Source organism: Furipterus horrens, unplaced genomic scaffold (assembly GCF_987537825.1).
Source record: "Furipterus horrens unplaced genomic scaffold, mFurHor1.1.pri manual_scaffold_3, whole genome shotgun sequence".
NCBI lineage: Eukaryota > Metazoa > Chordata > Mammalia > Chiroptera > Furipteridae > Furipterus > Furipterus horrens.
The window spans coordinates 169,363,515-169,386,738 of NW_028327173.1; the positions used below are offsets into that span (position 1 = coordinate 169,363,515).

General features: G+C 48.7%; 1 protein-coding gene across 1 annotated transcript in view; it reads left to right on the forward strand.

Moving 5' to 3' along the window:
- Positions 1 to 808: 808 nt before the first annotated feature.
- SMAD3 (SMAD family member 3) overlaps positions 809 to 23,224 on the forward strand; it is a 113,375-nt gene continuing 90,959 nt past the window's right edge. The window contains exon 1 of the mRNA XM_090270811.1: positions 809 to 1,529. Coding sequence (XP_090126937.1) covers positions 1,324 to 1,529 — 206 coding nt within the window. The 5' untranslated portion in view covers positions 809 to 1,323. The remainder of the gene's footprint in view (positions 1,530 to 23,224) is intronic.

Here is a 23,224-nt window from a genome sequence, read left to right on the forward strand (position 1 = left end):
GTCGAATCTTTCTGTATCATAAGATTCCAAATACCCTGTAATGTCATTTCCTCCTGAAGATAAATTGTAAAGCGCCCCTATTCATTCCTTCATGAACTCAGCAGATGTCTTCGATGTCCATTTTTCTACTGGGCACTCATTCACAAGGCCCAAGGAACCCCTCGCTTCAACTATTATCCAGGGAGTCACTAAGGGTCCCAAATGTCCACTTTTGAGAGCCCACTTCTCCCTGCCCCCAACTCCCTCCTTCGCACACAGTCTCAGGGCTTTCAGTCTGTGTGATCTCTGCGAAGAGAATAAAGACAGCCCCGGGGTCGCGGGTGCCCTCCAAGGCCCCTGATTGAGATCAGCGCGCGCCCCGACTTCCTGGGCCTCAGCCTTCTGCGCGCCCTCTCTTGGACCCGGGTCCGCCCTGGGGTGCACCGCCAGCCTTTGGCCGGACGGCGCCCATTCGCTGAAAGCCTAACTCTTTCGGGCCCGCAATTCCAAAGGAGCTTCCCGAGGGTGGGTTCTGCGCCGGGGGCCCCTCTCGCCTCTTCTTTCCCACGTCTTCCTCCTGGCGCCGGGTCGTGGCCACGCGGGGTCCTACGCGCTCCAGCTCGGCCCGCGGCTGTCCCCGTTCGCCCACGTGGGCGTGCTCCGCGCCGGGCGGGGGAGGCCGGGCGCCCTCCGGGAGGCTGGGGGCGGGCAGGGCGCCCGGGGAAGGAGGTGGTGGGGCGCGGGGGAGGAGGCGGGGAGCCCCGGCGGCAAGGGGGCGGTGACAGCGCTTGGAAAGGAGGTTGCACGCGGATTTGCATGAAACACAGACTGGGAGCGGGCGGGAGCGGGAGCGGGAGCGCGGCGCACGGCCCAGGACGGCCCAGGGAGCGAGCGAGCGAGCGGTGAGGTAGGAGGGCTGCGAGGAGGCGAGGCTGCCGAGGCGGAGGGATCTGCGCATCAAAGCGATCGAGGCGAGCAAAGTTTGGCTGTGGGTTGGACTTTCCTTCCTGGAGGCGGCACCCAAACAGCCACCCGGTGCGGAAACCCAAACTTTCTTCTGCCACTCTGAGGCTCGCGGCCGCCGCCTCCGCCCCGTGTTCGGGGCCTGCCCGACCCGGTGCCGCTGTAGTCCGTCCGGTCGCCTCCCCCGCCGCCCTTCTCTCTGCCGCGGGAGCCCCATAGGCTGCAGCGCCGCGGCCCGGCGCGGAGCACGGGCAAGTTCGCCGAGAGTTGAAGCGAGGAAGTTTGGGCGGCCCCGGCCCAGCTCCCCTTTGCGCCCCCGGCGTCCCGCCGCGCCCAGCCCCGCCGGGGGCGTCCCTCGGCGCCCGCGCGCCTTCCCCAGCCATGTCGTCCATCCTGCCCTTCACCCCCCCGATCGTGAAGCGCCTGCTGGGCTGGAAGAAGGGCGAGCAGAACGGGCAGGAGGAGAAGTGGTGTGAGAAGGCGGTCAAGAGTTTGGTCAAGAAGCTCAAGAAGACGGGGCAACTGGACGAGCTGGAGAAGGCCATCACCACGCAGAACGTCAACACCAAGTGCATCACCATCCCCAGGTGGGGGCCCGAGCGAGCCCGGGGGCGCGCTGGCCCAGACCCCTAGTGCTACGGGGCCGGCCGGGTGGGGTTGGGTGGGAAGGGCTGGTGTGCGTGCGTGTGTGTCTGTGTGTAAAGGGCGGAGGTGGGAGCGCGGGCAGCAAGAGGACCCCAAACAAAACCTTCTCTGGATTTGCAAAGAGTCAGAGCCTGGGGTTTCCCCACGGCACTCTCCCTCCCAGACCTCTCGCTCACTTCTCACCTCCCGGAAAGGGGGGTGCTGCTGGAATTGGCCGCCCCCAAACCGGGGAGCTTCGGACTCAAAGTTGAGGCCCGCTTTGTTCAGCTCGGCGGGCGGGAGCCCCTCCTCCGCCGCCGTCACCCGCCCCCGCGGCCCGCGCTCGGGCGGTGGTGGTGTGTCTCCCTTTCTTTGCTTCAGCCCTGTGCCCCCACGTCTTTCCTCCTCGACAGGAATGTAGTCGGTACAGCTGGGGCTGTGGGTGAGGAGCGGGAGCCTTGTGATTGACAGATTCCTTCTTCGTTCTCTCTTTGCCTTCGGGATTAGCATTTTTATCGAGTATTTTTAGACTTGGTTGTGCCAGTCTTCCGCCCCCCTCTGCACACACTCACTTTGGTCGCAGTGCAGTGCTCTTTCAGATGAGAGACAAGTGGCAGAGAGTAGGGTTTTCAGCCCCGTTCCACCGCCACACCCACCCCCGACCGTATCTTGCCCTCCTTTCAGTCTGAGATTTCGGATTGATGCAGACCAGAGGAGGCCTGGAGCCGACCAGACAACACAACGCACCCCAAAGTGGGCCTCGCGGTGGCCGGTGCATTCCTGCAGAGCCCTCCTTCCCAAAGCGCGTTGCCATCTGTCCGGACCTCATCGCGCTTGCTGGGTCAGGGGGAGCACACAGATGGCTGATAGAGGGGTCAGCGACTTTTCTACGATCCCTGGGACCTTCTCTTAGTTTAGCTGCTCCTTGCCTCTCTGGAAATTGGGGTGTGTGTTGTGGGGGGCACCTTGTTCTCCCGTCTCTCCCTCTCAGCCTCCTCTAAAGTCGGACTCTGTACCAAGGGAGTACATGTAGTGGGGAGGGGGTAATGGCCTTGGGGATCTAGGCTGCAGAGGAATATGTGGAGGGTGCCTAGGGCTTGAGCCCCACAGAGATTGTCATCCTTGCTCTTGGGCCAGGAGTGGACTCCATCCTTGGCCACCTGCTTGGAGCAGCTGTACAAGGGCTGCCAGCCGTGTCAGGCAGGCACAAAGCAACATCTGTCCTGGGAACCCAGGGTAGACCTCCTCTGGAAATAAATGCCACATATGGTGGGAGCGCTGACTTAAAAAATATATATTTTTTTTAACTGGGTGGATCCAGTCAATAAAGGGGGAGGGAAGGCGGTGTGCTGTCTGGGAAGTGCGCTCCGGGCGTGTGATCTGGAGCCAGAACTGACTTCAGAGGAGGTGGTGTGATGTGATGGTCAGCAAGCCCTGGGTTCTGGTCCCAACTCTGGTTCTTAATTCTTCTCTATCCTTTTGGTGGGGTGGGGCGGGTGGGCGGGGTGAATGTGTGTCCTACTTCTCCCTCCTGAGGAGGGGTTTTTGAAACCTGCCTTTTTAGCTGCCCAGGTGCATTGAGGGCAAGCGGTTTATGCCTTGAAACAGGAAAAAAAAATGATATCAGTTATAAAGTGAGTAGCTGTGTAAAGTGTTTTACAGTTTATGGAGCACTTTCACGTGGTTTTATGAAATTAAGAAAGAAAGAAAATCCTGGAAAACAGATAAGGCAGTTAGGCTTACGATTTATCTCATTTTTAAAGTTGAGAAAACTTCAGAGGGGAGAGGTGAAAAGGCTGGCTACAGTAGACATGGGATTCTGACCCAGTGTGCCCTTTTCCTGCCCCCTGCTGCTGTTTACTTTGAAGGTTCTGAATACATTCTTTGTTGAATGCTAAAGTACTGTTAACTGGGGGTGGGGGTGGGGGGACAGTGGGGATCTCTGTTGGTAAGGTTGCTAATGTTCAGCCTGCGGGCTGGTCACAGCCTGACGGAGAGAGGCCTTGCTTTCCCCCTGCCTCGGTAAAAGCTTGCCCCCTGGGTGAACACAGCTTTGTCCTGCTTCTTCCTCTTCCCAGGTTCTCTGTAGTCTGAGGCATATGAAGCTTTGGATGTTTCTGAGAGTTTAAGTTAACTTGCTCCCTAGTCTCTCAGCACTCTGTTAGGACTGGGACATCTTCTACTTGCCTGACAAGCACCTACTGATAAGGCAGATTTTTAAAAAACATCTTTTCTCTGTTAGGGGAACTCAGTTGCTTGGGTGGATCCAGACAAAGTGGATTTCCATCCCTGGATTTTGTGCCCACGCCTCTGGGTCACCTTGTCTCCCTTGGCAACAGCTGCTGCTGTTTTGGTCTCAGGCAGACTACTAAAGGCCACGTCTTGGGAGGGTGGTTAGCTGGCCTCATGCTAGTGATATCGATGTGTGTGCTAAGCCCCGTAGGTTGTTGTGCTGTTTGTCAAATTGTCTGCTTTCTCCACACTGCCTTTTATAAGTTACCCTACTGTGTGTGAGGGTTGGGGCATTGGGTGCTTAAAAGTGCTCTGTGAGATCTGGACCTTGGGGTTTAAAGAGCCCTCAGTCCCAAGAGATTTTGACAAGTGTTTTGGCTAATATGTAACCATGAGCAGCAACAGTAACATTTGGCAATTATAGCTGTATGTTAGGACCTTCCAGACCACACCCCTGCTTCTCTGTTACACCAGCTCTAACCTGTCTCGGTGATCAGAAGAGCTGGAGTGATACAGGCTTATTGATATCAAGAATGTTAAAGAGACCAGTGCCAAGGAAGTGGTGAGAGATTGATTGAGATACACCGACACAGGCTATCAGGACACGCTGAGGTCTGGCAGGACGGGCAGAACACAGACAAATTGTAGAACAGAATCTCACTCCTCACCTGCGTGAGCACCTGAGTAAAGCTGCAGGTGTCTTCCTGGCCAGTTTATAAGAATGGAACAGTATTTGCCACTGAGGAATAGAGGAAGTGTGTGCATGTTATGTGAGCAATCAGGAGCCAGGCACACTGAACATGACTGTTCTGATGGACTCTGATAACTTGTGCTCTGCTGATAGGACCCATGCCTTGGCACAGCTGTTATGAGCTCAGCTAAGCTTATAGCCTGGTTTGTTTGGAAGGGAAGTTGTGCTTTCTTGCATCAAAGCACCAAGTCCAGAGGAAAGTGGGGGAACTTTCTGATATACATCAACTCCTACTGCTTTGAGCTTCTTTTTTAGCACAGCCTCCTCCTGTTACCTACCTGGGCTTTGCCAGGCTACCCTCACCCCAGGGAAAAGGGGGAAAGATCCTCATTTTTAACACTCCTTTCTCAGACTTCTGAGGACAGACCTATCACCAAGGCTGCTTGTTAACCTTGATTAGAAGAGTCACACTCAGGGGCTGGGAAGAGGAGGGGCCCACAGGACAAGTAGCTAACTTTGGGGCTGGCTTGGAGCCATGGCTGAACCCAGAACCAGCTTGATCTTCCCTTGACATTTGGAACCCCAGAACTTGCTGTTGCACCCAGGAGGGGAATGTTTGGGCCAATGCATGTTGCAGACAGCCCCTTGCTCACAGTTCTTAATTAAATGTTTGAGTTGGAGTTTGTTGATTCATTGTTATTTATTGGCCCTCTCATGTCTGAGTCAGTATTCCAGGCAACAGGGGAGGATGCAGAGATAAATTTGAGATGGCCCCTGCCTGTGACGAGCTTACACTTCAGTAAGGGAAACACAAATAGAGCATTATTTGATTGTTTAACTACTATTTCTTTCTTAGTCCCAGCCATCAAAAGAAACAGAAACTCTAGTATGGAGTGGAATTTTTATTTGGGGGGAGGGTGACCTATGATGAGTGTTTTAAATACTGTAAAGTCACTATGTTAGGAAACAAAATAATGATAGCCATCTCTCTCCTCCGGATCTTGTGATTTTAATACCTGGGTGGATTTAAGAGTTCAATGAAAGTCTGAGAGCCTTCATGTCTGCACCTGTAAAATCAGGATGAGATAAAACTTGTGGAAGTGTTTTGTAAACCAGGCAGTTTGACAGACATAAGTGTTATGCTTAGCCCTCTGTGTGTATCATTCATTCATTACTAAATTATGTAATCATTTATTAAATGCTCACTATGATGAGCAAGGTAAAGTGTCTGTTCTCCAGGAGCTCCTTTCTCTAGAGTGGGAGACAGACTTGCCCGAAGATACAGGGCAAGAGCTGCTGCAAAGGGATGTACAAAGTGCAGAGACGGGGGGCGGGGGGGGGGGTAGACCATTAACTCTGTGGCGAGAGGGGAAGAGGAGGAAGGGATCAGTGTGAGGTGGAATACCAGAGGAGTACAGGAATTACGATCCAAAGGAGGTTTCTGGACTGCAGTATGAGCATGAGCACTTTTGGTATGTGGTGATATTTGCCTACAAGAAGGAAGCAATGACATCTTTATCTTCTGCCTTTTGCTAAACTGAGCACTGCTATCAACATATAATATGTTACCGTATAGCTTGCACCAAAGGGCTGGTGATCCCTGAGCAGTATTTTACTCCGCGGTCAAGTGTTCTCCCTTGGAAGTAAAAAAATAACTTAGTACTACTGCAAACCTGAAATTCAGGTTTCCTTGGTGGGAACGGTGACTTTAGATAGATTATCTCAGACCATAACAGAGAGTGTCAATCAAAAGCAGACAACTTGGAGATGATTGTGGGTACTAAGCACTTCAGAGTTTTGATGAGACCTGGTCTTTCATTTCTGTGCTTAACACTTGCTGAAAAAACATTCTTTAAGCCTGAATTTTTGTACAGGTGTAAGAATTTTAATAATGTATTTTGAAAAGTCTTCACAAGGGTATAAAGTTTTAAATGACAATTCTAATAATAAGAAAAAAAGTCAATGAATACAGTAGTCATTTAGTTCTGATGAGAAATGCAAGAAGATGAAATTGAGAGAATTTGGCTCAAGCTAATCACATCAGGAATCCAATTAAAATGAGGTTCTTGAAAAATAAATATTGGTTTTAATGATGTAAATTTGTAATTGCTGTATTATTATAATGGAAATAAAATTAACACGATTTAATGGACTGAGCGACCATTAATTTTTACTTGTTAATGTATAAGATTTTAATGTCATTTGATGCACAATATAGCCATTATTCTACATACACTCCTTTATAAAATAAATAGAACCAAGCAGTACTTGCTTTAAAAATTGAAATCAGACTTTATTCCCATTACCTTATTTTCCTACCTCCCTTATCCACCTCTCCCTCAGCTTCCTGTAAGTGCAGTTATGTTCTTTAAGGTGGAATGCAGCTTTCTCAATCAACCAGGCTCATAAATAGCCCTAGTTAATATTTGTCCTTGACTCCTTTGAAGTATTGACCTATTTAAAAAAAATCAGCCTTGGCCAGTTTGACTCACTTGGTTGGAGCATCATCCTATGAACCAAAAGGTCACAGGTTCGATCCCTGGTCAGGACACATACCTAGGTTGCAGTTTCCATTCTTGTTCAAGGAGTGTACAGGAGGCAACTGATCAATATTTCTTTCCCTCTTCCTTTCCCTTCCTTCCCCTCTCTCTAAAATCAATAAGCATGTTCTCAGGTGAGGATAAAAGAAAAAATCAACCTGCCCCCTTCCCTAAATCTACACCTGAGGAGAGAAGAACCCAGAAAGACTGTCATGTAAGCAGCCTGCTGCACATGAAGGGGGCATGGCAGAGCGACTAGCCTTCTGCAGACACCAGTGGTTGGTGCTTTGGTGCTCCGTTGTTACATGGGACTAGCGTCTCCCCAGTGTGGGCCAGGAATCATCTGTTGACCACTGACACGCTCTTGGGCCATGAAGCCTTCAATCTCCAGGCACAATGGTTCCTGTGAACAGCTGGAAGCGGCCATCTTTAACCCCACCCTAATTTTATTCTATTCCATGTTTTAGAACAAAGGCTCCAGGAGAAATTGTCACTTCACTTCCATGGTTTCCTTCAGTGCGCCCTAGCCCTGTGCTAGGTAGTAGGGACAAAATAGTGAGGAAGGCAGCCACTGTCCCTGCCCTCCTGTAGCTTCCAGCACAGGCTCTGTGTCATGTAAATAATGGTGTATGTGTTCACTCTGGTTAATTTGTAAGTACTGTTTTCTTGATGTCAGAGAGCCAAATCCCCCAAGCTCTGTAGTTTATTGACTCCTGATGAGGGTAAGAGAGTATGTGTAACGTTACTCTTTGTTTTGGCTTAATTAACAGTTTTAGAAATAACAAATCTATAGCACAAGTCACACTATCTGCTGTTGATTATCGGGGGGCCTCTCCTGTAAACAGCAGTCTGCCACCGTGGCACGCTGCTGCAGAAGGTTTGGACAGAGAGAACCAGTTTAAAATGTAAACACAGTAGAAGCCTATTAATTAAGAGGTTTGGCCAATTCTGGACTAGGCTAAAGTTTATTTAGCAGGTCTTTTCTCTTCATAAATGCTGTCAAAGAAATATTAGTTATAAACCTGGTTTTTGGGAGTCATTTTGAAGGGAGGAGTACGCAGATCTGAGTAGGTCCTAGACTTAGTTGTTTCTCATTAGCTGTGTGACCTGGGGTAAGTAACTTAATATCTCTGGGCCTCAGATTTTCTCAACTGGAAAATAGACTGGATAAGTTCAATGGGAGGACCTTTCAACCTCTAAAGCAGTTTTCAAGCAAGCATTTTAGAAGCTTCCACTTGCACAAATCCAGGTGATCAATGAATCACAAATCTTTCTTAATTTTTAATGTCCTAAGACCCTATCAGTCTGGTGCCAATTCATTTATGTAAATAAAAGTAATAGAACCATAATTTAGTCTTTAATTTTGGTTATTTTTTCCCTCTATCTTCCATACCTCTCCCTTGTGAGACAAAAATCAGTGAAATTTAACTATAAAGGAATATAAAAATAGCTGAACACTAAGGTAAAGATGTGGAGGCTATATGTCTTTAGATGCAGTGAGCAATTTTTTTCTTTGTTGCTATTTTTGGCTATTCTCAGAGCAGGAAGTTTACTTAAACTAATGACCACAATTGCCTAAAAATGGTGAAATGTAAGAGGTAGGCATTAGAGAGGATACCTGTGGAAAATGTTTGCTCATATGCCAGAGTTTACCCAGAAAGCTTCCTTTATTTATTTTCAAATACCTATATAAGGAAAGACTGTACTTGATTGCGTAAGCATGCACCTTTTGTTAGGCAGTGTGGAGGTTACGAGATTAAACCCCAGCTAGGAAATGAAAAGTGAGTTCTCCCGAAATAGTACTTTTTCTGTATCACATGGCTTTCTCCACTTACATCTGGCACATTTTTCTCCTGAGGGCTTTGCTGGGGGTTTAATGAGAGAATTGTTTAAGAAACATGGTGTAAGGATTTGCATTTGAAACCTACAGAGTCACAGATCTGGTCATTTTTGCTGCTAAGCGTTGCATCACAAGCTGCCAAACCAAGTTGTAGCTCTGAGGTGTCACCTTTTCTTCTGTTCAGCTGGACTTTTGAGAGTAGTAATGCTTTTTGGGTGTGTGTTTTTTAAAGGTCTGTTTTTATGCTGTCACAGCTCAAAAATGCCAAAAGGCATTTTTTCCTTAAAAAATCACCTCTGGGCTAAGCCCAAATGTGGAGTAATGGATCCAGAAAGGACTTTTTGAGTAGTTACAAGTGGCTGAAAGCAGGCACACAAGGTTGAAATTGGGTTTTTCCCCCTTTGCTTCAAATCTCCCCCTTTGTATAGTTTTTCTTATCCTCATTGAATTCAGACTCAAGGTGAGCCTTGCTTCTGTGCACAGGAGAGCAGAGTGAGTTAGTTTGTTCTGCTAACCTTTAAGTTTTGTGTGTTACCATTTATCTGTTCCCAAACAGATTCTTAAAATATCCTCTGGGGAGCAGAGGCGGCGTGGGGGTGGGGGCACTGGGTGGGCAGGGAGAGCTCAGTAGTGAAGAAAGGGCAGAGGGCTCCGGAGTCTGACAGACTGGGCTGGAGTCTGCCAGTTACTAGCCATGTGGCAGCCCTGGGTACACTCGTATCGATTTATTGAGCCCCAGTGTTCTCATCTGTAAAATGGGGATGGGAACGCCTCCTTCATATAAATAAACTCAAATGAGGTAAGATAGATCAAGCACTTGGCTGATATTTGTAGCTCACAACACTTAGTAGGTACTCATTAAACATTCATTTTTCCTTTCAAGGGGGAAATTTGACTGAATTAATTCCAGTAGGGGACCCCCACCCTCACCCCTTGCTCTCAGAGCTCACCATTTTGAGAGCTTTGGTTTACATAGTAACAGAATCTACCATCAACCTATGCATACCAAGAGCACACAACCTGCTACTTGTTGATTTAGGGATTGGCCGGCTATTAAAAGAGAAACAGTTCATATTCTTAGGTGGTTCTGCCCTTCCCCCTTTCTATCATCATTTTAAAATTGTTTGGCTGACTAAAAATAATAGTATTGAAAACAAGCTTTGATGAATCAGTGCTCCTGGGGCGGGGGATGGGTAAGATCCTGAAGAAGACGTGCGGTGACTCACGCACTTGTCACTGATAGCCTGCCTGTAAGTGTGTGGAAGTGTATGATGTTTTTTGTTGCTGCTGTTTCTAGAGGCCCGGATGGAAGGTAGTTCTGGCTTTCTCTGAAGTACTACCTTACCTGTTGGCTTGGCTGGCAAGTGAGAATGGTCAGCTCTAGAAACTCATGGCTCTGCTATACATAGACGTGGGCAGTGGGCCCCTTGACCACCCTTAGCAATGTGCAGGAGGGGACTCTGGCAGAGAAGACCTTGCTGTGGCCCACCTCTGGAGGTGCTTGTTTCCATGGGACAGAGCTGTAAGGCCAAGGATGGCCCTTTTAGAGCCTGCACCTCCCCCTTCCAGACCACACTGTGGGCCCTGGCCTTAGTTCCCAGCCCCAGAGGTCTCGAGCCTACTTCCCTGTGTGGGCCTTGTCCCCAGGTCCATGTGCCTGAGGGAAGACAGCATTGACCATGGGCAGCATGCCTGCCATGTGCTGACCGGGGCATGGAGGAATCATATGGAACTCGGGTTTGTGGTATTCACATGGGTGTGCAGGAAACCCTTCCAGGTATGGGATGACACTGCAGGTGGCCTGGGATTCAGGGCCACTTGTCCCTGAGTGTCTACATGCTATTGTGAGACCAAGGAATCAGAGAATTCTAAATTCCAAACCTGACCTTTCTGGTTATATTAAGGTATCTTTCAAGATAGGAAAATAGAGCACATTCTGTTTAAGTTTGTTACCTTGATTTCTATTTTTGAACTGCGATATATGATGGGGGCCTTCATACGTAGTCATGCTTGAGGACCCACTAATGGCAAAGAGAGGCAGGCCCAGTTTTAACACCATTCTCTCAGTGTGGCACCATTATATGGATAGGATGGTGGGGACTTCCTGAGAGATTGCTTCCCCTCTCCTTGAACCCAGATCAGAGTGAATGCAGATGAGGGAGAAGGTGATACATATGTATTGCAGCTGCCCATCTGGAGTGGAGCAGAGACCTAGACAACTGACCATCTGTTTGTTTGTTGGATACATGTATTAGGCACTGACTTTGTGCTGGACCTCAGGAGGTATGGAGGTACAGAAATGAAGTCCTGTCTCTAAACTGTGCAGAGGCAAAAAGGGATGCAATGACCACAGCTACAGTGGGCTCATGGGAAAAACTCTCATAATGGTTGAACAGTGTTTCTTGGGAGCCCAGAGGAAGAGCGGCTCTCTTTCTAGGGGAGTCAGAAGGGTTCACCTACAATGTGATGCTCAAGCAGGACCTTGAAGGATGGACAGGAGTGTGGGAGTTGGGGTGAGGCTGCATGGAGCCCTGGCTAGACAGAGCATGCAGGGCCTGGTGTCTGGGGCAGGCAGGACAGTCCAGGGTGGCCAGAACATGGAAGCAGAAGTGGCCAGAGAGGAGCTGGAGAAGGGTGCTGCCAAGGGCTTTGGTTGGCCATGCTTGGCGTTTGGACCTTGCCTGCTCTGTAAGCACCCAGGAGTTTTAAAGCAGGAATGGCATGGCTGAAGCCACTCTTCTGTGCATGCTTCATTTTCTCCCTGACCCATGGCCGGTAAGAGCAGATTTTCTGCCTGGGTTATCCAGGTCAGAGTCGTAATCCCTTACACCACCATGCGGACAGCTTGAGGCTATGTCTGGACCAGCATGAAAATAGTGTTTTATTTGCTGTCAGGAGAGAAGACGAGTTGTACAGCCAGGAGGACTGTGGGAGCCCCAGTGCCCAGGTAATTAGCTAGTGAGTCACGCCAACCTCTTGCCATGGATTCCTTGGGAAACAGAGCGGAGTGTTACTGTGCTCCATGCAGATGGCTGGTCTCCCCAGGCAAAGGCCTCTTGGTCAGATCTTGGCCTCTCTCTGGGTCTTCCCTGTGCCTGGCACAGAGCCTCTGTGTGGAATGTCTTTGGTCACAGTTTTTAATTTCTTCATTGATAAACATCTAGGCCAGGCTTCCCAATTCCAGACTACGCTGCAATCTGCAAAAATATCTAAAGTCTCTACTGCAGGCTCATCGATTATTGAGGTTATTTACTTAGATAAGCTGTGCACTAAAAGCATTTTGCAGACTGTAAAACATTCTGCAGTGTCACCTAATATATTTTAATGGAGGATGACTCTAAAGTATTGCTAAAAATCCTTTCTAACAGAGATGGGGTTAAGGCTTCCAAGTGCACACTTAGATTTTTACAGAGAAAAATCATCAAGGATGCACAGAATTCAATAGGAACTCAGGCATGTGTGCTCTGGGGCCTGGGACCAGAGGCTTCGGCGAGCTGATGCTCTTGCTTTGCCCGTGCAAGCATTTGTGTCGGTTGTGGTGAGCTGTCGCAGATCACGTGATCCTGGTATGTGTGCCACAGACTGAGTGCTGACTATATGCCAGACACCATGGTGGGCCATCGCTTAACTGGTTGATCTTCATTAGGCATCTGCAGTCCTCTGGGAGGGAGGAGTCAGCCCTGCTGAGAGAGGAGGAGGTCGAGGCTTTGAGGTGTCTGTGGCAGAACAGGAACCTGAACTCTGGTCTCTGACTTCTGACCCTGATTGTCTGCCCCCAGGTTTCCCAAGAAAGGGTGAACATTCTCATCCTCTGAAGCTCTCATGGTAAGAGACAGAGCTGGACTTGCCTACGAAGCTCTACCCCTTCTAGAATCTAGGCTGTGTAAGTTATTGAACAAATCAGGACAATTATAAGAGTGAGAAGGATACCGCTGTTACTAATTATGGCCCGAAAGTGGGCATAAACCTGGCCTGGCCAGACAAACATGGGTGAATAGTCACCCTGCCTCTGTGCCAGGGATCATGATACCTGACCAAGGTAGCTGGCAGGATTAGATGAGCCAGTTTATGTGCCACTGATAAAGTATAAGGGACTGGTAGGATTATTTACTGCTAGTGTAAATGAAATGAGTTGCCTAAGGTCATTCAGCAAGTTGGCAGCATCATATTTTAAAACTAGGTGAGAACTTAGAGATCATCTAACTTAGTAAAGTTAGCACTAGAGCTTACTTAACTGCTGGAGGCTGCTCTGAAGGGAAGGGGACAAAGGTGGGAGGCAGAGGTGGGGTGTGTCTGGGGGAAGTGGGGGTGCCTGTGAGGGCATGCTAGGACCTTCACCTGCTCTAGAATGTCTGCATCCTCATCAGGACGTGTCCCTTCGAAACCCAGGAGATGCCACAAGGCCCAGTATAACCTAGATGGTGTTTGATGGCCAGGAGCAGAGACTTCTGTGAGCTGACCTCTCCTGTTCCCCTGCTCCAATTTAGCCAAGGCCTCAAAGATATACTACTGGCTGGGAGCTGGTGGGAGTTAGTGGATAATCCTTCTGCTGAAGAATTTTGGAAGGCGTTGAGGAAGGAATTAAAAATAACAGCAAGCATGCCTTTTCTTTCTCTTTGTGGTAAATGCATGGAATGTGCCAGGGCCTCTGTGGAGCACGTGGCCCCAAATAACCCCCCTGCCAATGGAATTCTGCAGAGAATGTGGAAAGACTGCACTGTTTCACTCCTGCCTGATGCTCTCAGGATTCGTTCTGCAAAACCATCCAAGCCTCGCCCTTCTCTCGCCTCAGATGATTTGTTGGAAGTATGGAGAGAGACTCGAGTCCTCTATGCTTTCCAACCAGACTGTTACCGTGGGTTAGATCCTGTCTGATGAGCTCCAAGGAGAGCAGCCGGGGTGACAAAGCAGACCAGTCATAGACTGAGAAAAGCGAAATGAAAATTCAAACCAAACGTGGCACTAGCTTGGAGAACTTCAGCTGATCCTGTGGTCCTCTAGTTGTCATCCTTTGTGGCTGTGTGTGTTCTAGAAATAGAACAAAATGCATTATCCCCACCCCACCCCTTTTTCTAACCACCCCCCCCCACCCCACACAAATAAAGAGGTATGTGTGTGGGTGAGTATGGCAGGGAGTGTTAATGATTTATGTTTTAGCTCATCAGATAGTCAGCGTGGGAACTGGGCCCAGGGCTTCATGGAGATGACCAAGCCATCTTGTGGGTAAGGCTGGAGCTTGCTTTTGTGTTTAGAGTTCTAGTTCTTTTCACCATTGCCACCTGCCCCTTTGCTCTGGAGGCCCTTGGTGCCTCATGCCTGGGTACTGCAGTAATCCCTCTCTGATCCAGCAAGGACTTGGGAGCCTCCCATCTTTCTGCTCTGCCATCTTCAGCCAGTTTGTCTTCAAACTTCACCTGCCATAGTCCAAGGATGGCTGTATCTGCTCCAGGCATTACTCTTGTTACTGAGTTGCATCCAGGAGCAGAGAAAAGGCTGCTTCTCCGTGTGTGTGTGTGTGTGTGTGTGTGTGTGTGTGTGTGTGTGTTGTGGCAGAGGAGAGGTAGTGGTGGTGGGGAGTGGGGGCGGTCTCTCCATCCAGGAAGAAAAATCTTCCCCAGAAACCTCCTTGTATCTCTTTGGCCTGTACTGTGTCACATGCAGTCAATGACTGAAACAATGGATTGTAATAAGCCTCTTGAAGTCAAGGATCCAGGCCATTTCTTGGATGTACTTAACACTTAATACAATGCCAGACACTTTGTAAATTTTAATGAATAGTTATTGATTGCTTGTTGATTTCCTTCTTCTATGAGTAGACTTCTGAACACTTATCTGACGTCTTGCTAATTTCTGAGGATATGGTGGTAAACCAACCAGAGACCAGTTCCTGCCCTCATGTTGCTTTTGGTTGAGATGGAGAAACAAGTGTGTTTGGAGCATCTAACAGAGTGCATTGCAGCTGTCTGCCACAGGGCAGCTTTGGGAGAGGGGTGAAATTGGGGCTCAGGAACACAAATGGATATGCCTGAAGATGATATATTTGTGACTCAAGCCAGGTCCTTTCAGACAGTTCAGCTTTCTGTCTCTACCCCTCCACCATTCTTATTTTCCTGTTGACAAAATGAAGACTAAGAACTTGCCTGCCTTTGAGTATGGAGTGGGGGCAGAGTACAGAGCCACGGGCCTCCTGCAACCAGGGGAAATTTTCTAAAGGGTGTTTGTGGTATTCTAGCTTCACAACCATGTGCAATTTAATCTCATGTTTAGTGTCTTTCTGCACCTCACTGGCTTTGAATCTACCGGAAACTTTCTCGGAAAGCATATAGATGAAGAAATCAGAATTCTATAAATGTTTGGTGGTTAAAAACAAAGTGCTAGCTGATTTAGATAATTTGTTGTCATTTTCTCTGATGGAACTTTCTGCAGACATGGAATACCTTGGAGTCTTTCTGTCACAGTCAGCTAATAACTGACTTCAGGTCTGCAAATGCTGCTCTATTCCAGTTCAGAGAAAACAGAGCTGGCCCCAAGGCGTCGTGTTTCATTTTTCTATGGATCTAGGAGTTGGGATAACTCTGGACCCTGGGGAACAGCTCAAAGCTAATTACAGGTATTTGAGGTTTCCATGTTTTCCTTGCTTTACTGAAAGAGTTGCATTTTTTGCTTTTATTGTTGAAAAAAGAGAGTCTATTACCACTGCTGATCCAGGAGGTGAGATTGTATGTGGGTGGGTGGGGGGAGGTGGCGAAGTGGGGGTTGCACACCTCTGTAAGCATTGGACTGTGTCCTCCTGCCCTCTGAGTGTGGTCCCCCACAGAGAGGTACCTGTGAGCGTGGGTCTGGAAACAAAGCAGTTACTTGAAAACTCTTCAGTTTCCAGAAGTAGTGGCTAGGTGAGCCTGGGCATGAAACCGAACTAAATCGTCCGAGGGTGAGGCTGGTTCTGTTTGATCAGCTTCAGTTCTGAAGTTAATGGCCCAAGTTCACCACTCACAGTGGGGCAATCAGTGTGTGGGGAGAGAGAGGCCCAACAGCCATTCCAGGGCGCCCCCAGCCCTTTGTTTAACCACGGTTGTGGACCAGTGGTCTCAGATGTTTACCATCGCCTGTTTATAAGAGGGAAGTGTGGTCATATTTCTATCTCTTTTGTGGGCTGCACGGTTGCCTTACTGGGGCTCATGTGGGAAGTGGTTACCGTCAAGAGGAGGGTGAAATAACAGTACTCACAAAGGGACTTTGATCCAAGAATCTTTTTTAATGTCATCTTTTGGCCACTGTGTTTTTTATTTTTACTTTTTGTCTATCGGCCCTAACTTCAGGGATGAGAAAATTGAACCATGTGCTGGACCTCGTTCTACCCAGCTGTGCTGAATCAAAGTTGCAGCTCAAACTACGTCCTCTCTCTCTGGGTGTCACTGTAGGGATGACTTCCAGGTTTGTAGTTTTTCAAAGCTGGAGGCCCTCGTTTCCAGTTGCTCTCTGAGCATCCATACTGGAATATCCCAGCAATACGTGGAACCAAACTTGTACCATTTCTTCCTGTCCTTCTCCTACAACCTACACTGGTCTTCTTCTTCATGATTATCAGGGACCCCAGCTTCCGTGTAGTGTATAACCAGCAAGTGAACAAAAAAAACAAAAAAACAAACAAACAAAAAAAAATGTGCACATGAAGGAATTGGGATCTTGGCATTCTGTTTCCAGTGAGTCCACTTTTTGCTGGAGGTTGGCCCCTCTCTGCCCTCTCTTCCTTGGCATTTTGCCTTTTGTTCTTGATGCGTGTATTTTCTTGGGGGACAAATCTAATTTTTCATCTGATGCTCTGCTTTCAGAGGTGGCCCATTTCTTAATGAACTCATTGATAGTTCTGTCATAGTTTAATTCATCAGGTATTTACTGAGCATCTCTAATTGTTGTTGGGGTGGGGGCGGCGGGGGAGCAGACACTGGTCCAGGAGCTGTAAATGCATGCTGACTTGGGCAGTGATACACATTTCTGCCTGCCCAGAGCTTCCAGGCCAGTGCTGGAGTGAGGCCCACCTCATGAGGTTCTGTTCCCTATTCCCAGGCATAGGGAAATCAGTCTGCAGGCAAAGAGGATTTCTCATGGAGCCCAAAGCACAGGAAGCCTGTGCTTCTAGGTACCAGCTGCGTTCTAACCCTGGTGCCGTAAAAGTACAGGAAGGAAGGGAGCTGTGTTCACAGGTCGGTTAGAAATTTTGAAACCAACAATCAGCTCTCTCTTATCCACAAGAAACCAAAATCCAATGCTGGCATTTGGTCTCAGCCCCGCAGCTCAACAGAGTACCCTTTTAAAACTGGGGTAGACTCTCTTCGCTAATGGCTTTTTCCAGGAACCTCAGCCAGCCAGCAAGTATATTCTTTGAGGATTATGATTTGACCAGCACGCTCAGGGATGAGGATGGCTGCTGAAAGCAAACAATAAATAAACAATGGCCACTGCTTTGCCAGGAGTCTGCCACCATGGTGGTTCCTCTCTAGTGTGCGGGACAGAAAGCTGGAGGTGAAGACCTGGGCTCTGGGCCTGGCCCACGGTGAACCAGCTTCATGACCTTGGGTGAGTCACTCTGCTGCCCTGGGCCCCTGGTTTCCTTCTGTACAAACCAAAGGCATTGGCTTAGCAGGATTTTAAAGTTTCTCCACCTTAAACATTCTAATTCTTGAGCTTGCATTCAAATAAATGACTGACTCTGACTCATCTAGATGGTTTCAGGATCACTATATAATCACTCTGGGGGCTAGAGATTGGGGCCCACAGTTGAAGACAGGATGGAAAGAGGGTTGAGGTTCAAGGTGAGCTGTGGCAGCGAGGACTCCTATTTCTTAATGATTCACATTGGATTGTTGGGCTCACCGTAAGAAGGTTCTCAGCCCCGGCTGCTTATAAAAATTCTGATGCCCACACCACACCTCAGACCAATTAATTCAGAATTTCTATGCATGGGGCCTGGGAAATCTGTATTTTTTAAGATCTCCAGGTGATTCTGGCATGTAGCCAGAATGGAGCATCACAGCCCCACACTTATGTAAAGCTGTGGTTCAGCATTTCAGGCATCTATTCTTGGAGGGGGGGTGGGTAGTGATAGTGGTTGGGTTTTAAAAAAAGAAATACAAAAAGTACATGCACACTGAAAAACAAAAAAATTGCGGGATTCTAGAGGCATGCTGCTTTGGTAATCGTTGCTGCTGTTGGTGAGCGTTGCCCTGAGGTTTGGGGCCCCGTCCTCTCCCGTCTCTGGGTCAGCGGTTTCGCAACAGCCCTGAAGTGGTGCAGCCGGCTACAGTTGGTTATCTCCGCTCCGGAGACTCAGTACTAAGTGGGGGATGATGCGAGGGCAAGGGTGGAGCGGGAAGGGATTAAAAAGCCCATTACACACACCCACATGTTTCTTGTTTTTTTTTGTTTTTTGTTTTTTTAATGAAATTCAGAGGCCTTGGCCAGCGCTGACACCCCGTGGCGTCAGATCCTCTGCAATGCCTGGTGGAATCTAGGGGCTGTGAGAGTATGTGTGCTGCTCTTCATGCTCCGGTGAAAGAGTCGCGGCCTTGGGCTGAGAGTGTCTCCCCACTTCATCAGCTGTAGCATCTGAAGCTCCTGTTTGGGCCCTGTTGGTGGTTCCCGGGAAGGAATCCTTCCCTACAGCCTAAGAAAGCTGATGGGGCCCAGCTGTCCAGATTAAACATGGAGGGGAAGGGCAACAGAATTCGAAAATCTCTTTCAGGTGGAGGAAAAGGCATGTTGTGGTGGTGGTGGTGGGAATGCAAAGGCGGATACTTAATTGGTGTGATGAGCTACAGGAGGGAAGAAAACTTGTGAATGCTCATCAACCCAGAAGTGTTTCCCAGGTTGAGGGGACTGGGGCTTGAGGAGTGTTTAAAATGAGATGCAGACTTAAGGTGTGGGGGTAGACACATACGACTGGGTAGGTTGCTGTTTTTCAGTCAGATGAGGAATTCATCAGTCAACAAATATTTATAAAGCTGAGCGAGGCACTCAGAGAAATGGAAAATATGGCCCCTGCCCTCAGGAGCTTACAGTCTTATGGGGGGGGTGGCACAATAGTAATAAAGACCTCCGTGTTGCGGTCACATGGTGAGTATGTAGGGGTTCACAAGGAGGGGCACTAGGGGGGTGGGGATGAGATGGGACAGACGCACCAAGGAATGAGGGCCTGAGCTAGTGAAAGGTAGGCACCCTGGCCTGCTGTGAAATGGTACCTGTCTTCCCCATCTAACATGATGTCGATTCTTTGGGGAACAGTCCCAGTGGGCACCCCGTTGCTAGCAGGAATGACTTTGTTTTTGTCCCCATTAAAATTCCCTGCTTTCAGGAGTAACTTTTCCTCTAGCTTTTATCTTTTCCTGCAGGGGAGGAGTGGTCTTTGCCAGACCCCTGCTTGATGATTACCATCTGCCCACCTTAATTTCCTGCATAGTTTCAGTTGAAAAGCCTTTCTTTCTGAACTGAGAAATACCATGTAATATGATTGTTCTTGGTTACAGTAGCCACCTGGCACTCTCTCAGCGGTAGCTGCATTTCAGGTATGGATGGAAATAATTATCTGTGCGTCACAAAGCTCACGTTTGTCCTCTGAGCAGGTTGGGTGATCACCAGTAAATGCAGGACTGGCTTTCTTCAGCTCTGGCTGTGGCCAAGGCTGTTATTTCTCTGGCAGTAATTATTCCAGGCCTCATGGTCACGAGCTGAGCATAATCAGGGGCAGATAAGAGTCATATATAGAGCAAAGTACATATTTCTTAAGGTGGGTGGCAGAGGCATTGTGTGTGCGTGTTTAAAAAAAGACCTATATTTTCTGGGCAGCAGAACTTAAGTTTCCAGTAAACATCTCCTCCCTTTTAACTTTACCTTTTAATTTTGTGTTTATGGTCTCTGTGCTTTGAAATTGTTTTGCGGTGATGCCAGCCCTAACCGAAACAGGCGGAGCAAGCCAGGCCCTTTGGAAGCCATCCTTTAGATCAAGAGTTCTTAGAGTTACTCGCCCGGCTGACTGACAGCTCAGACATGATTACTCAAGCTCATCTAGGAGAGTAAAAATAGAAATGTGTAGAGGGAGGGGGGAGGGCTTATGCCCGTGTTAGTTTATCCCCATTATCACCTTTATCGCAGGAGGAGAATCATCTGTGTGATTCTGTTCTGGGGTTTGTTTTCTGCTCCCTATTTGCCAAGTTCTGAAAATCAGAAGTGCTTGGAGCCCCAACCTGGAACTCATTCTCAGAGACTGTGGCTGGGAGGCTGGGCACACACTACTTTTAGCTGTTTAGCCATGGAAGTGGAAGTGGCCTCTCTGGACAGACTCGGTTTTTCTTTCTTAGCTTTCCTTGTCGGGTAGGTGGCAGCTGGGGAAGCCACCGGAACAACACTTGGGTGGAGAGTAAGGCCCAGGCCAGGTGAACATGAAAGCACCTGGGAGACAGGGAGACGAGCAGGAAAAACAGGGCGGGGGGCAGGGATCTCACAAAAGCAGCAAAATTGTCCATCTGTGTGGTTGCAGCAGCGGCAAAGGAAACAGAAGTATTTTGCTTCTTTTTGACACCACTTTTAGCTCAGTGCTGCTGGGAAGGCTATTCCAGAACACCCATTGAATGGATGGCACAGCTGTTCTGGGCTGAGAAGGGGCACAGCTACCTGTAGCACTTTGCACCTGGGGTCCATGAGCACCAGGAGCCTGTGGTAATGGACAGAGCCTTTGTCAGGGCCACCCACAAAGAGACCCCAGTGAACCCCGAGAAGGGCGGGCCCTTTCCCCAGGATCCCTCAGCACCCGGGTCCACAGAGTTACTAGGAGACCCCCAAATGAAGCATTTGACATAAAGCAAATGGCCCTGAGTATGAGCACACCCAACAGCTTTCTCTTACAAAATGAGCTTTGGAGGAGGGGAGAAATGGCTACTTTTTTAGTTCTGAAGAAGCCAGTCTGGGAGACTCCAGAGAAATGAGAGACACGCCCACAGAATGATCTCATCCCTGGACCCCCCTCGGCTCTCCCTGCCAGACAGCCATTGCTACCTTGCTGTTTTTTTCAATGAACTATCCTTTCCCCTCCTTTTTCTCTTCCCTTTAAGCCTCTTGGTGACTTAGAATAGCAGGAAAATTAGCCAGATTTCCTCCTGCCTATGACATTCTGCAACTGCAGCCTCGTGGTGGGATGGTGTATAGCACGCTTTATGGTTTGCAGAGCAATTTCCCATCGTTCTGTCCTCACAGCAGCCCTGGGGGGAGGCTTGGCAAGTAGTCTTACTCCTCTTTCTGTAGGTGACCAGGGGCCATTTATGCATTAATGGAGGAGCAGGGACTGAGGCCATTCCTGTAGTTCTTTTACTGCGCTCCTACCTCAAAGGCAAATGCCCATGGTGTGTGTGCGCTCACAAGTGTTGTCACTATATCCCTCAGAAGACAATTGGCTCTTTCCCATACTGTCACCTGGAAGGGGAAATGCCAGCATCATGACCTTTCCTATGTATAGCATTTTAGTTTACAGAGCAGTTTCTTATTTGTGATCTCATTTCATCTCTGTGACAACCCCTGGAAGTAGATGAGCAAACAGAGCCCTGGCCCAGGTACCCAGCCAGTAAGCAGCCCAGCGGTAAGGGGGATGGGGGGCACCAGCTGGACTTGAGCATGTGGAAGCGCGAGTCCAGGGGAGCAGTTGGTGGTGTAACCAGCCATCGGAGGCATTGGGTTCTGCTGCTGTTCTTGCTCCTGAAGGCACGCAGGGTCTTGGTTCCCGAGCGCAACCGCCGCACAGAGGGCCTGCTTGTGCAGGTCCTGCCTTTGTGGTGGGGGCACACCCAGGTCAAGTGAAGGGCCGCTCTGAGGGAGTGGTGACAGGTCACATGGAAGCAGCTAGAGTCAGGGTTCACCCTGCTCTGGGTGGGGCCCTCCTATTTCGTTGTACTGAGAGGTGGACTTTGAAGGGCATGTCCAGAAATCTGGTACTTTGAATCCTGGAGCCTCTCCTGGTGCAGGGGGACAATCAGGGAGTCTGGGGCCTGACAGATTTGTGGGAAATTCCAGCTCTGCTACTTAGGAGCTGTGAGACAGTCAATTCCGTACTTGAACCTCTACTTGGGTGTAGTCAATATGTTGAGGTCCCTGCCATAACATGGGCCATACAATAGTTACTCCTCTGGTCAGAAGTGACTTCACAGGTCAGCTAGTCCAACCCCCTTAACAGATGGGAAAACTGAGGCCCTGAGGAGTACGGTGTCTTGCCTGAGATTGTAGTGAATTGGGGGAAAAGCCAGAGCGAAGACCAGGTCTCTTGATCTCATGCTGGGCTGGTTTGTTTGTTTGTGTTTTGCATGAATCTGGCGTAGTTTTTCTTGTTAGCTCACACTCTGGTCCATTGCCATTTCCCTGAGTAGTCAGTTGTCTTATGAGATAGTCAGCTAGCACCCAGGGATGAAAGTGATGCCTCTGATGTCAACTTTTTAGGGAGGGGAGAATGGTTGGCAGAATAAGGCAGGACAATAAACACTTTTTGGTCTTGTGTGATGTGAACCATTGTAGATTGAATCCTAGTTTTCCAAGTATGCGTGATGGTAAACAGGATTCAGACGCTGAGATGTTCCACTCAAGGGTTTGCAAAGTAGACATGCGTTTCTCTTAAAGCCCTCAATACTTCTCTTTACTGCATTCCCCACCCCCATTTCCCTGGGGCTTTAAATCATCTTTGGCTTGGGGTTGAAAGTACCCATTACAGTGGTAAGCCTCTTGGTCTATTTCATACAGTGTTGTCAGGCTGAAATATTATAAACAGACCACCAAACTGTGTTTGGTCTAAGGCCAAGACCCTCCTTCCCCACTTGAGCATTTGATTATCTGCCACAGTGTTCAGTGTTGAATTCAGTGCAAGAGACTATTTGAGTTCCTGTGCAGAAATCCAGCATAATTTCTGGTATTGTTACCATCTGGTTTCACGGAGTCTGTTTCTTTTTATTTTAATTGTGCCTCTTGGGAGAGAGAAACTCTAAAAATGGTGGAAAAATAAGACAGCCCCACCTCCTCTCAGCACCTGGGCGTACACACGTTGCCGCCATGATGCGTGGTGAGTGTAGCTGAATAAAGTCTTCACAGTGTTTTGACATTCTCATGTATTATTCCTCTTCCCAGCAGTCTGGGGCCCCAGTCTCCTCCAAGGGCATTTCCCAAATGGGTTCCCAGCCAGAGACTGAGTTGAGATGGGAGCTGGCACCACGGTGACAAGGGCTGCAGGTGGTCTGGGGCATTCCAGTGACCTGCTCAGCATTGCAGGGATACATTATGTGAGCTCGTCAATAAGCAAGTCACTCAGCACCAGGTAACCGTCAGTAC